The 14,739-nt window shown below is 40.8% G+C and overlaps 1 protein-coding gene across 1 annotated transcript in view; it reads right to left on the bottom strand.

Moving 5' to 3' along the window:
- EIF2B3 (eukaryotic translation initiation factor 2B subunit gamma) overlaps positions 1-14,739 on the bottom strand; it is a 144,448-nt gene that overhangs the window by 32,642 nt on the left and 97,067 nt on the right. Inside the window, exons 7-8 of the mRNA XM_038558254.1 lie at positions 2,988-3,115; positions 1,494-1,684 (exon numbers count right to left, since the gene is read on the bottom strand). Of these exons, the coding sequence (XP_038414182.1) occupies positions 1,494-1,684; positions 2,988-3,115 (319 nt within the window). The remainder of the gene's footprint in view (positions 1-1,493; positions 1,685-2,987; positions 3,116-14,739) is intronic.

The raw sequence follows: 14,739 nt of genomic DNA, 5'->3' as shown, positions 1-14,739 counted from the left end.
GGCACAGGTAGTATGCTTCTCTGTCATTCTCTAGCATGGACAGAATGCTAGTCAGAGCACTATGTGTGGTGGCCGAGGGACATCTTGCCAGGACTGGCTATGCTGGAAAGTGTGAAGGCTAATCCCTCAGCCCCTATCCCTGGGATCTTCTTCCTCTATTATACTTCAACCAAGGCCATTTGGGCCTCTGTGCTGCACAGCACCTGCTGGTACTTCAGAGGACACTTCTTCAGCCTCAGCCCCCAGGCTCCATGGACCTGCTTTCAGACCAGGCTGATAGACTGAATGAGAACTGAAAAGTCAAATTAAGGCATGTTTCTAATAACTCTGACTCTAACCTGAGGATAACTTTACTGAAGACTGCCCTGGATTACATGTGGGACTAGTTACGATTTCGCATAAACTCCCTGGCTTGGATTCTCTTGGATCTCTAACCAATTGAGGGTGAAGCCAGCTTGAGGTCGGGGGCAGGGCTATACCCATCATATAGCACAGGTCTTCAAGATTTCTGAGCCAGGTTTTCTTCAGGAACTACATTCCAATTCCGGTTTTCAAGAATATCTTTTATCACTCTACTTGACCTCCTCCTGTCTCCCCCACCCCCAAGTTTATACCTGTACTGACAGTTTTCAGAGTTCTACCATAAACCGTATCAACAGCTAATCTTTTCATCCTCTCACCAATGTTGTCCTTGTATGCATCCCCAGCATAGTTCCCTCAGGCACCTAACCTTTCCTCCTCTCATCTCAACCCCTTACTGCTGTTTCCTTTTCATGGTCTCTTCTCATCATCCCTCCCTCCTAAAACTTCCTCCTGTGCCTGCTACACAAAGAAGAGCTCCCTTATATCCTCAGTTCCTTCACTGTCTCCTCACTCCATCCCCTTTCAACTAAAACTTGGCCTATCTTTTAGAGCACTGCTTCTCCTTCAATAGAAGCTGCCCATTCTCCATATCTCCCAAACCTCATGGTTAAAGGGAGAGGTTAGCACTCTAATGCTGTTTCCAGATACTTCCCTCTCATACACTTCCCTCTCATAGACATTCCTTCTTTGAGGCTCTGCCATCTGACTACTCTATACTCTGTTCCTTTGCCTTTTTAGGAAAGCCTCCTCCTTGTGCTTATGTTTACTTCACCAGAGTAATGATCACATAGTATTTATTGGCTTGTTTATGAAGTACTGCAGATATCCTCATGCCCAGCAGAACTGGAGAAAGCTGCTGAACCCAGACGCCAAAAGTTAGCCTTCCTGGGGATCTTAGCCCTTCTTTGTAACCACTGAGGCTCTACCTCTATGGATTAGGCCCACAGCTTCTCTTTTCCTGTACCTGGGTACCCCAATGGTATCACCTGACATGCCGGGTCTTGCTCAACCTTGGGAAAGAGGGATACTGAACAAGTCACTGGGTATTTAATGAAGAAATAAGACAAAAGGCTCAGTCTGTTTCTGGAACAGGAGCTCCCCTGATTTCTCTTCTAAATCCATCCTCTTACCTGTCTGTTTGCTTCCATGTAGAGTCCTAGGGTGCTTACTCGAGAGCAGAGCCCCTCTTTCATGATATGGACATAGCAGCGCACCTGTGATTTGGACAAGTCTTCCCATCTTTCTCCTCGACAGACATTCCAGCAGGCATCATAAGGAGCAAAGGTCAGTGCATTGTCTTCTTTTATAAAACTGAAAATATCTTCAGAATAGACAGAGGAAATAGAGACTCAGTCACATTTTCAAAGAGGATAGAGCTCACACTTTTCTCCTTGGAACTTATTCATGCAGCATGGACCCTGGGGAAATCCCATTAAAACCTTAAAGACTAAGTGAAATTAAAAGAGGTAATGTGCTTTCCTGAACATCTGAAATACTGTATGATACAAAAATGCCTAAAAACGGGCAGCCCCAGTGGCGCAGCGGTTTGGTACTGCCTGCGGCCCAGGGTGTGATCCTGGAGACCTGGGATTGAGTCCTGGATTGGGCTCCCTGCGTGGAGCCTGCTTCTCTCTCTGCCTGTGTCTCTGCCTCTCTCTCTCTCTCTCTCTGTGTGTCTCTATGAATAAATAAATAAATAAATCTTTAAAAAAAATGCCTAAAAGCAAGTTTGACCAATAATCAAGTACTAGTAGAGAAAATAAAATAGAGAACCCTTGTAAATCATGACATAACATAAGCAAGGGTGCAGGCTTTAGTGACCAGCCATGTTAGCTATGTGCTGCTAGCCTTTAATACCATATCTAGTAGTTGTGCTATGTTAGAAATAGTACAGGACTTGGAGCCAGAGTTATCTGGGCTCCAGTTTTTCAATTCTTAAAACAACCATGTGAGATCTTTTATTGTATGATAAGAAAATGGGCTCAGGGAACTGAGTAACCTGCCTCAGGTCGCAGAGCTAATAAGAGGCAGAGTCAGATTTCAAACTGAGGTCTGTCTGATGCCAAGTCCTGATATCTTAACCATCATGCTACACTCTCTCCATTTATTCATTTGATAAATTTTCTTTTGGAATACCTACTATGAGCCCAGGACTGGCCAGGGACTAGGCAGAGATATGAGAGCAAACAAGACTGACTGCACCCCTACATTCTGGAAAGGAGACAGTCTGGTTGGCCTCTGGTTGAACTGTAATAGTATACTCCTTCACCTTTCTTCTCTTGATAGAAGAGGCTGACTTGAGTCAGGAGTGGAGCTGCCTGGAGCCTAGAGAACAGGGGAACTGAGAAGTAGGGGGCAGAGATTACTCACAACAGTCTAGTGAGGAACTCGGCCAAACCAGAGCTATGAACCAGAGAAAGGACTTGAGGCATGATTAGCCCAAAGAGCACGGTGACCAAATCAGCCTGAGCAAGCCTACCCAGAGCTCAGGGGATGGTGTCAACTACCCTGTCTTGCCTGGTGGCTAGATAAGAAGCTGGTGCCTTGGGACACGCATCCTGGCTAGCTACTCTTTCCAAAGGTGCTGCTACCCCTACCTTACTGCAGCAGCCCCAAGCACTGACCTAAGGACTTCAGCTCCTTTTTCTTTAGGTCCTCTTCTTTTTCATCTTGTCCTTGTTGTGAGGAAGCTGAGGAGAACTGTTTTCTTATCAAGTATGGAATCAGTTCACTCCGGATGGAAGTGATTGACCTAGGAAGAAAGAGTGGTCAAATATGAGAAATCTGACTGGATGCTATGGGATCAAAAACTCTGTGCATCCAAGGAGAAGCCAAATTCCTTCCTGTCATGCCACCTTAGGACTGACAGAGATCAAAAGTGACCTGGATCTGGTAATTCTGGAGAAGTGGAGGATCTAAGTTCTCTATTAGCTTCAGGCTGGAGGTGGGAGGGTAGTGCACTAAATCTAAGAATTTATGCAGAAAATAGTCTTTTACAAGATCTAATTTACACGGTGTGTACATGTGTTTATATGTATAAGTGTATTTTAACATGGTGCCTTAATTTTTAACCAGTAATAAACTATTTGAAAGAAGAATGTTCCAGTCTTGAAGAAAGTTGTTTATTTCTCTTTACTTTTCAAAGATTTATCTATTTATTTTAGAGATAGAGAAGAGAGAGGAGGGACAGAGATGGACAGAATCTCAAGTAGACTCCCTTCTGAGCTCAGAGCCCAATGCGGGGCTCAATCCCATGACCCTGAGATCACGACCTGAGTTGAAACCAAGAGTAGGATGCTCAACTGACTGAAACACCTAGGTGCCTCAAAAAAAAAATTGTTTAAAAATATTAAAAACTTTTCTCCATAAAGGACTTGCTTATCTTGTTAGATTAATCCTAAGTATTTTACTCTTTTTAAACAATTATTTTATTCTTGTTGGTTTGTAGAAATTTAATTTACTCTGTATTTTAATCTTCTAGCCAATTGCCTCACTAAACAATTTTACTAATTCTTTTTTTTGTTTTGTTTTTTAATTCTAATAATTTATTTGTACATTCTGACAATCATACCAACTATGAAAACAACAGTTTTTTTCTTCCTTTCTCATCCCTGTAACAGGGAAGAAGGGACCCAATTTTTAATACAGTGAGTATGCTTTTGAAATAAAGCATAGAAGACTGAGGGATCCCTGGGTGGCGCAGCGGTTTGGTGCCTGCCTTTGGCCCAAGGCGCGATCCTGGAGACCTGGGATCGAATCCCACATCAGGCTCCTGGTGCATGGAGCCTGCTTCTCCCTCTGCCTATGTCTCTGCCTCTCTCTCTCTCTCTCTCTCTCTGTGACTATCATAAATAAATAAAAAATTAAAAAAAAAAAAAAAGCATAGAAGACTGAGAGACCATGATTTTTAGTTTTCTCTCTCAAGCTGTGACCTTGTCAGAATTTTATTTTATTTTATTTATTTTTATTTTTTTTTCCTTGTCAGAATTTTAAATCACTAATTAATTTATTTAGGATTTAACAAGCATCTATTAATATGCCAGTTACTATGCTAAGCCTTGGAAATATACTGTTTTCAAGTTGAAAGAATTTATAATCCAGTGGACAGTAGCCTGATCCAGGATTTAAGGAAGAAGGTAGAAGAGGAGTCTGATCAGGTGGGCAAGGGAGCCAAATCATAGAAGCCTTCTGTGGAAGTCTCTAGTCTGGACTGAGAAGCTAGTGGTGACTTTTAAGAAGGAAAGTGACACGATCAGTTTTATTTCTTCGTAAGAGAACTATGGTAGCAGGTAGGCCTGATACAAGGAGGATGAAGACAGGGAGACCAGTTACAAGACTCTGAAAGAGGAGATACTATGGCCTGAGAGAGAGGGGTTAATGTATAAGCAGCCCTATAAACCCGACTGCTGCTACAAACTTCACGCCCCCTCCCCCATCCCCATTCAAAGAAGCTCTGCAGGCTGACAGGGGACCACACAGATGGAGTGTTGATAGGAAGGCAAGACAGAGGCAGAAGCTGAGGAGGGTAAGTAAAATTATGAACCCTGGAGCTACACAGTTCATGGTTTTTGTCATTTTTAAAGGATCAAGTCAGACATCTTAGAAAAATTCTGTGTAAGCTGGAAGCTCTTGTATTGAATTTCAATGTGATTTTTCTCCTGATCCTTTGATGGAGATTAAAAATTTCCATATGAATACAAAGAATGAAACAACACTTACTCTTAGCTCTTTTTCTCCCCTTTTAATGCACCAAACCAGTGTGGGCAGCAAATGTTCCTTGGCCCCCTCTGGTGGAAAACAAGTCAGTTCCCTTTGAAGAAATGACAAAGCATGGACAGCTGGGGGATTTCAGAGCCATGATATTTACATTATGGGCCAAACAGAACCGTCATTGCAAGAAGCAAGCAAACAAGCCTTGGCACACAGCCCCTTAGGGCAGAGCTCTTTAAGGACATCAACAGTGATTTAAAGAGAGGATATGAAGCAGTCCTGCCAGGTCCCACCTGCCTCTGCTGGCACTCAGCATCAGGCTAGTTCCCATAATGCAGTGAGCTCAGAAGCATTACGAGGACATTACTCTTCCTGCTTCCTACTCAAAGTAGAGGCAGCTCAATGCTATGCCAAGAAGTGGGATAGGCCACTGTGAACCTCTGTGAATGTCCTGACCTTCGGGCTGAAGATAAGCAGCTGGACCTACTGCCCTGGGCCTGGGCAACCTCACATTTCCCCTTCCTTCTTCTACACAAGCCTTCTCAGAAACACCTGCCTCATCTCATGACTTCTAAGCTTCCAAGAAATAAGAAATTACAAAGGAGAACAATAGATTTTGTCTATTAATTATAAACAAACAACTCCATCAAATTAAAAACAGAAACTGCTACAAATAAGACAAAAGATTAATATCCTAAATAGATAGATACGTGTTCAAAAAATATTTTTAAAGAAATAAAAATGAAAAGATACAATTTCTCCCCCAAACAAATTAGCAGATTAAAAAAGTTTTTTTTTGGGGGGGGGGATTACCTGGGTGGCTCAGTTGATTAAGTGTCTGCTTTCAGCCCAGGTCATGATCCTGGGGTCCTGGAATCAAGCCCCACGTGAGGTTCTCTACTCAGTGGGGAGCCTGCTTTTTCCTCTCCACCTGTCAGTCCTCCTGCTTATGGTCTCTCAAATAAATAAAATCTTAAAAAATGATTAAAATTTTATTTATTCATGAGAGACACACACACATACACACACAGAGAGAGAAAGAGAGAGAGAGGCAGAGACACAGGCAGAGGGAGAAGCAGGCTCCATGGAGGGAGCCCGATGCGGGACTTGATCCCGGGGCCTCCAGGATCACACCCTGGGCCAGAGGCAGCTCTAAACTGCTAAGCAACCGGGGCTGCCCTGATTTAAAAATATTTTAAAAAAGATTTTATTTATTTATTTGAGAGAGAGAGTGAAGGGGGAACCTTGGGGTGGGGGGTGTGGCTGCAGAAAGGAACAGAGCAGGAAGGAGAGGGAGGAGCAGACTCTGCGCTGAGCCTGGAGCCCGATGTGGGACTCAATCTCAGGACCCTGAGATCAAAACCAAGAGTCGGAGCTCAATAGACTAAGCCACCCAGGCGCCCCTCAAATTAACAGATTTAAAATAATTCTCATTACTGCTAAGGATGCCTTAAGACAGTGACTCATACAATGGGAGCCAGAGTATAAATTGGTAAAGTCTTTTCTGAAAAGTAACTGGCAATACATGGAAAAGGTGCTCAAGATACTCATATTATTTCACCCTCGAATTCTATTTCTTTTTTTTTTTTAAGATTTATTTGAGAGAGAGAGAGAGAGAGAGAGAATAAGAGAGCATGGTGAGCAGCAGAGGGAGAAGCAGACTCCCCACTGAGCAGATAGCCTGATGTGGGGCTGGGATCCCAGGACCCTGGGATTACAACCTGAGCCCAAGGCAGATGCTTAACCAACTGAGCCATCCAGGTGCTCCTGTAATTCTATTTCTATAAACCTAACAAAGGAAAATACATTATGCTCAATAAATATTTGCTGAATAAATGAATGAAATAATCAGATTATAAAAAGGCTCTTTGAGGGGTGCCTGGGTGGCGCAGTTGCTTGAGTATCTGACTCTTGGTTTTTGGCTCAGGTTGTGATCTCCGGATTGTGGGATTGAAACTTATGTTGGCTCCGTGCTTGGCATGGAGTCTGCTTGGGATTCTTTCTTTTTCTCCCTGTCCCTCCTACTTGTGCTCTCTCTCTCTCAAGTAAATAAATTAAAAAAAAAAAAAAAAAAAAAAAGGCAAGTGGGGTGTGTGTGTGTGTGTGTGTGTGTGCACGCGCCGCGCCTGAGTAGCTCAGTAGTTGAGCATCTGCCTTTGGCTCATGGCATGATTCCAGGATCCTGGAATTGAGTCCTAGATCAGGCTCCCTGCATGGAGCCTGCTTCTCCCTCTGCCTATGTCTCTGCCTCTTTCTCTCTTTCGTGAATAAATAAATAAAATCTTTAAAGAAAAAAAGAAGGACCTTTGGGAAAATAAAAGGTATTCCTCTTAATGTTATTTATAAAAATTGAGAACCAAATATTCAACAATGGAAGAATAGTAATATATCTATGTAATAGAATATCATATAGGCATAACTCTGTAAAGAATAGTTTAATGACATAGGAAAATACTCGTGAAATAGTACTGAAAAAGAAAATGAAATGCTCATGAAATAATACTGAATAAAGAAAAAACTATTTTTATAGCATGATTTCAAGTGTGTATGTGTATATATAAAAATAAACAAAATAATAGAATGCTATCAGTTATCCTACAGTAGATTTATGGGTAGTATTTTATTTTTATATTTTTTTAATTTTCCAAATTTAATTAGTCATTCCTTATTCCTTCTTCCCTTACTTTCTATGGCATCACTCTCTTGATCTGTTCCTATTTCTGATACCTCTCTCTCCGTTTCCCCTAAAATATTGGGTGTCTATGATTTCCCTTATGCTATTTATCTCCCTGAGAGAGATCATAACTTCGTGGCTTCTTTGCTACTCATTCTCAAATGTGGACCCATAGTCAAGACCTCTCTCCTTTTCTTTAGTCTTAAATTCCAACTGTTCAATGGACCCTGTCCTTTAGATGACCCACAGATACTTTAAACTCCATGTCTAAAACTGAACCCATCATCATTTCCCCAAACCTCCCCTCACCAACACTGGTTATCTTGCTTAGTGATATGAAGACTCATTTGGTCACCCAAGCAAGAAATCTAGTAATCACCTGACTTTTCTTTCTTCCTCCACTTTTTACATAACCATTCACCAAATATTCTTGATTTTTATGCCCTAAATCTCTTTCAAAAACTGTCAACTTCTCTCCATCTACTGTTACCACTTAGCCTCATCTGCTTGGATTCCTTCAACTGCTTTTAATTGGTCTTCCTCCCTCCAGTCTTACCTCTTGAAATCTGTCCTTCATATTGTAGACAGAATACTCTTTCTAAAGTATAATCTGATCACGTCTCTTCTTCCTTCTATCCACCCCCTTATATTATGGTTTTTCTAAAGTACAAATCTGATCTTATCTCTTTAAATTTAATGCTCAGGATAGTGGTTACTTTTGTGTGTTGTGGGGGATAGTTACTGTCTGGTATGTAGCATGAGGAGAGCTCCTGGGAATCTGGTAATGTTCTATTTCTTGATGAGAATAGTAGTTACAAGGGTGTGTTCACTTTGTGAAAATTTACTGAGCTGTAAGACTGCTCCCAGATATCATTTCTCCTTGGAAGCCTTACATAACACTTCTAGGCTTCTGAACTCTCAAAACAAAGACAACTATATACTGTTTTTAAATCCATATCATTTTTGAGTGTTATGCCAGGAAATTAACAGAGATCATTTCAAATTCTTATAACAATCCTCATGGTAGATATTATTGTCCATATTTTATAAATGAGGTAATTAGGGCTTAGAAAGATTAATTATCTTTAAGGTTAATACAGCTTTTATAATTGGCAGAGCTGAAACTTTCTCCATATCTATTCCAAAGCCCATGACTTCACTATACCACAAGAACCCTATTTACTGCAACCATAGTACTTTCCATAGGATTTATAATTTTTTGCTTATTTTCTCTATAAATAGATATGTAGAAGTGCTAAATAAATATTTGACTAAATGAATGGGTGAATGTGTGAATGACAGAATGTCATCCTTCTAGGCCAAACAGCTAGCAATAATTTCTTTTTTTCTTTTTTAAAAAAATTTATTTATTTATTCATGAGAGACACACAGAGAGAGAGAGAGAGGCAGAGACACAGGCAGAGGGAGAAGCAGGCTCCATGCAGGGAGCCTGACGTAGGACTCAATCCCAGGTCCCCAGGAACAGACAGACCCTGGGCTGAAGGCAGCGCTAAACCGCTGAGCCACCCGGGCTGCCCCAATAATTTCTCTTTCTGATTTAGACATATAAAGTAGAGCTTTTCTGATTTGGAATTGTAATGAACTCTAAATATGTTTCTCTATTATTAATATTACTACCATTAAAAAATCCAACATTTGAAAAAATATATGATTATCAGTTCTGAAATCTGCTATTTTTAGCATTTTGCCTTGGTCCCTCTGATCAGGTCCTCTTTGTGGCTATAAGCTTCCAGGGAAGGCCTAAAAATGATGCCTGTGGCAAAGGGAAAAATTTGGCTACTTTTGCATTATGGCTTTTCTCTTTGTAAGCAAATTGTAAGAGCAAATCCTCTAAATGTTTTCCACTTCAAGTCAGTCCTTCAAAATACTAGTTAGGAAAGAGGTAGTACAGGAAACCTACTTTTATAGGGCCTGGAACTCAAGTCTGCAGAGCAGAACATTAAAGGCTTGGGTTTTCTTGCCTTTTCTTTCAGCTCTCACAGCAGAGCTGTAATTGGGAGGATAAGGCGATTGCTGAGTTAACTCTATATTTTGTTTTCAGGCTTTTACCCCCCACCCCCTTTAAAGTAAATAGACATAATATGTAATAGTAAACAAGAAATTATTTTAAATTAAAAGGTACTGGAACACCTGGGTGGCTCAAGGAGTGATCCTGGGGTCCTGGGATCAAGTCCTGTATCAGGTTCCCCTGCAAGGAGCCTGTTTCTCCCTCGGCCTATGTCTCTGCCTTTCTCTCTGTGTCTCTCATGAATAAATAAAATCTTAAAAAAAAAAATTAAAAGCTACTGACTTTAAAGCTAGGTATTTGGCATACAGTATTCTGTGATACCATTTTCCTTTTTAACAAAAACACCAAGGGACGTCTGGGTGGCTCAGCAGTCGGGAGTGTGCCTTCCTCGCCCAGGGAGTGATCCTGGAGTCCCGGGATCGAGTCCCACATCGGGCTCCCTGCTTGGAGCCTGCTTCTCTCTCTGCCTGTGTCTCTGCCTCTTTCTCTGTGTCTCTCATGAATAAATAAAATCTTAAAAAAAAAATACTGAAAACTGCTATGAGAATAAATTTTAGTGCTTATAGCTTGAGAAAGAAAAACATGTTCACATCCACAAGCTGGAGAGAATGTGTAGGCTTATGTCAATCTAATAAGCACTCTAAGAATGTATTTGGGTATTTATTAAATGTCTATTGCTTTTAGGTTTTTTTTTTTTTTTTTGCTTTTAGTTTTTTAAAAATATTATGGTAAGTCCAACTCATTAGAAAATTTTTTTAAATAATTTTTTTTGAAATGTAATGTATGGGCACTCTGGGTGGTGCAGCGAGTTGGTGCTGCCTTCAGCCCAGGGAGTAATCCCGGGGTCCTGGGATCAAGTCTCACATCGGGCTCCCTGTGAGGAGCCTGCTTCTCCCTCTGCCTGTGTCTCCGCCTCTCTTTCTCTCGGTCTTTCATGAATAAATAAGTAAAATCTTAAAAAAAAAAATGAGGGCAGTCCGGGTGGCTCAGTGGTTTAGCGCCGCTTTCAGCCCAGGGCATGATCTTGGAGACCCAGGATCAAGTCCCACGTCAGGCTCCCTGCATGGAGCCTGCTTCTCCCTCTGCCTGTGTCTCTGCCTCTCTCTCCCTCTGTGTCTCTCATGAATAAATAAAATAAAATCTTAAAAAAAAAAGATGAATGAATGAAATGTAATGTATATTTAATAAAACACATCTATTCCAAAGGTACAGTTTGATGAATTCTGTCAAATGTATCCCACTGTAACCACTACCCCGAATCAAAATATGGAGTGTTTTCATCAACCTCCACCAATTCCCTTATTTTTCTATTATCCTACTCTACTATACTCTAATACTACTTTCCACATTTTATTGTAATAATTTATTTAACCTGTCCCCCTCTCCCTAAACAGTGAGCAACCTGAAGCAGAAGCTTCATGTTTTTATCTTCACCTAGCAACACAGTGCCTGACACACAGTAGGTGATCAATTGAAAGTTAATTTGAGTTCCTACTGTGCACCAATTACTTCTCTTTTTAAAATTTAAAAATTTTAATTTTATTTTTTTAAGTAGGCTCCCACACCAAGTATGGAGCCCAATGTGGGGCTTGAAGTCATGACCCTGAGATTAAGACCTGAGCTGAGATTAAGAGTTGTACCTTTAACTGACTGAGCCACCCAGGTGCCCCTGCTCTCAGCTCTTTACAAGTATTTTCCACAACAACCGTCTGGGTCAGGTATTATTCTTCTTAATTTTCAGATGAGAAAAGTAAGGACCAGAAAGTAGACACTCCTCTAAGGTCACACAGCTCAGTTATTAAACATCTCTTGTCAAAGAGAGTGCAGGTTTCTTGTCTCCACAGCTTTCTCTATAGCTTTTCTACTTGGTCAACTATAGAAATCTTCATCTCTTCTTCTACTGATGTATCACATTATTTCTGCTGTCTGAACGATCAGCACATCTCTTCTCATCCCATATACTGAAAGTGTTAGCAATTCAGGTAGGTAGCTAATCTCAAAAGATTTGGGGTGGAAGATATTAACATGTAAATGACTAAAACAACAACACCCCCCCTCCCCCTTAAACACAGGGCAGACTAAGTTGACTTTCATAGGTCAAAGACAGAAGATTGCTAAAGTGTTCTTTCTTCAAGAGGTGTCTATCAAGTTTACTTCTTCCCTTCCATCCTTAAAGGAGTCATCATTTCATAACCAGGTAATTATAAACGCCTCCTACTTACCTTGAAGGAGTCTCCTTCCCATCCAGCATGGTCTATGTTCCCCTGCCAGGTTGTACCACTGCTTATTCCAAAAGGGACTATTCTGTTTGAAGATCTGTATCTCGCTGTTAAGCTTTCAAAGCCTTCTACATGCTGCTCCTACCAACTATTCAAACCCATCTCCCACAACTTTGAGACAAGACCTCCACTATTGTAGCCAGGAACAAAGACACTCTCTTGACTACCATTCTAATGTGTCCTGTACAAAGGTACACTTTATACTTTCCCCAACACGTTGAAGTTTATTACTTTTCAATATAACGCCTTTAATCCCAAAGACTCTAACAGCTGAAGGGTAGATGGAGGGGAGAATGAAGAGATAGGGGTCTCTTTAACAGATCTTGAGACGTGGAGGTAGTTTGAGCTGAGGCTCTAATCATTCTCTATTGTAGCAGGCTCTGGGAAAGTTCCATTTGGCAGAGCTTCTGGCCAGGAGCCACAGAATCGCCAAATTAAAAGGCTTGTCCTCAAGGCACATATCACAGCACTATACTTGCCAGGTGTGGGAAGAGCTAACTGGTGGCCAAATGAGTTACAAAGAAGCTACAGCAGCCAGGATAAAGCTAGCTTTGGTGTAAAACTGCATATCCAGACACTGAAAGCTAAAATTCCATTTGGTTGTATTAAGGAATACTGTTAGTTAATTAATAAATATATGTATTTAGTTAAAAAATAAATTTATTTTTAAAGGTATGATAATGGTATTGAGATATTTGTTTTTTTTGTTTTTGTTTTTTTAAATTTTTATTTATTTATGATAGTCACACACACACAGAGAGAGAGGCAGAGACATAGGCAGAGGGAGGAGCAGGCTCCATGCATCGGGAGCCCGACGTGGGACTCGATCCCGGGTCTCCAGGATCGTGCCCTGGGCCAAAGGCGCCAAACCGCTGTGCCACCCAGGGATCCCGAGATATTTGTTTAAAAGATAAAAAGATTGTTTATATTTTATAGATATATACTCAGATATTTACAGATAATAACAATTGAAATAATTACAGATGAAATTATACCATAATGACTTGCTTTAAAATAATCTGGCATGACAGTGGAGAGATGGGTGGTGGCACATATAAGACAAGATTGGCTAGGAACTGGTAATTGCTGAAGCTGTGTGAAGGATACAGGGGAATTCATTACATTACTTTCCCTACTTTTATATTTGTGTGAAGTTTTCCATAGTAAATAGTAAAACAAAAATAATTTATTGGGACACCTGGGTGGCTCAGCAGTTGAGCGTCTATCTTTGGCCCAGGACGTGATCCTGGGATCCGGGATCGAGTCCCACATTGGGCTCCTGGTAGGGAGCCTGCTTCTCCTTCTGCCTGTGTCTCTGCCTCTCTCTCTGCATCTTTCACGAGTAAATAAATAAAATCTTTAAAACAAACAAACAAAAACCCCAAAACAAACAAACAAAATAATAATTTCTACCACTGTTCCATACTCTCTCAACACATCACAGTGCCTACTTCATTCACAAGGCTTTGTTTTCACTTGAGAATAAAAAACCTTAAAGACCAAGAGTTAACTTCATTTTTGGAATAAAGATAGCTCAGGTTGGTGACTGGAAAACAGGTCCTGAATTAATGTCTAATCTTGGCAGTAAGTTTTCTCATTATGTAAAAAACAAAGTCTCTGCAATCTATCCTGGAGCTTAGGCTGCAAATTTCCTAAAGGCAAGGCCTATGTCTGCTTATTTACCACTGATTCCACAGTTGACCTAGCACAATGCCTGCCTCATAACAAATGCTTAATAAATATTTGTTGCTTGAATGATAAAACAATAATAAGCCAGAGGGGAAGAGGGCAACAGTGTGCTAGGGTGGGGAAATAGAGAAACAACAATCCCTGTGAAAATTTTCTAGGAGTCCAAATGATTTATTTTATTTTTTATTTATTAATTTTTATTTACTTACTTACTTATCTATTTATTTATTTAAATGATTTCTTTTACTATTGGTTCTACATGGGTCTTCCTGGGCAGGTTTAGTAGCAGGTATTGTCAGGGATGAGAGTTAGGATGCCAAGAAATAGACTGCCCATAGAGGAACAGTTCCTCTTCCCCTTAATATTCCTGTATATATCCAAGTCTATCAGCCAAGGGCATGCTAGCATTTAAACTCAGGTTCTCAGACTCTCTTCCTCAGCTGGTCTGAGGGAACTTGCTGCTGTGGTACCAGCCTACTTGCTTTCCAGTGCATCAGTGTTATTCAAGGCAGAAACTTATCTAGCAGCCATCAAGGGAGATGAGCTGCTCCTCTACTTAACCATACAATTATGAAATCTTTTCCTACCTGTTCCTCTGGATTCTAACTGCATTTACTGTAAAAACAAACAAACAAACAAAAACCCTTGAGATTAACACCTCAGAGGAGGCTTTTTCCTTTGGAAACTCAAGTCCTGTGATCTGCCAGACACAGTCTGCAGAAAGTATTTAAAGGCCCACAATTCTGTTCTTGAAGTAGTCAGAAAAACTACCAATTTTTGTCTCTCTGCATTCATCAAAGTTCACTTAGTGAGGTGGACTTTTCCAAAATTGGAGGGAAACTTTTTGCCCCCCTCTTCCTGGGTAAGTCTCTGAACCTTTGCTAAGAGGGGAGGGACACCTGCTTGGAGATGAATTAGCACTAGAGTTAGTGAGCTCAACTTTGCAGAAGAAGAGTCTGGAATTGTGCAGAGAGGTATCATAGGTTACTATTATT

Source organism: Canis lupus, chromosome 15, assembly GCF_011100685.1.
Source record: "Canis lupus familiaris isolate Mischka breed German Shepherd chromosome 15, alternate assembly UU_Cfam_GSD_1.0, whole genome shotgun sequence".
Classification (NCBI taxonomy): domain Eukaryota; kingdom Metazoa; phylum Chordata; class Mammalia; order Carnivora; family Canidae; genus Canis; species Canis lupus.
The sequence above is the reverse complement of the archived record's forward strand: the minus strand, read 5'-3'. Positions and strand labels throughout refer to the sequence as shown.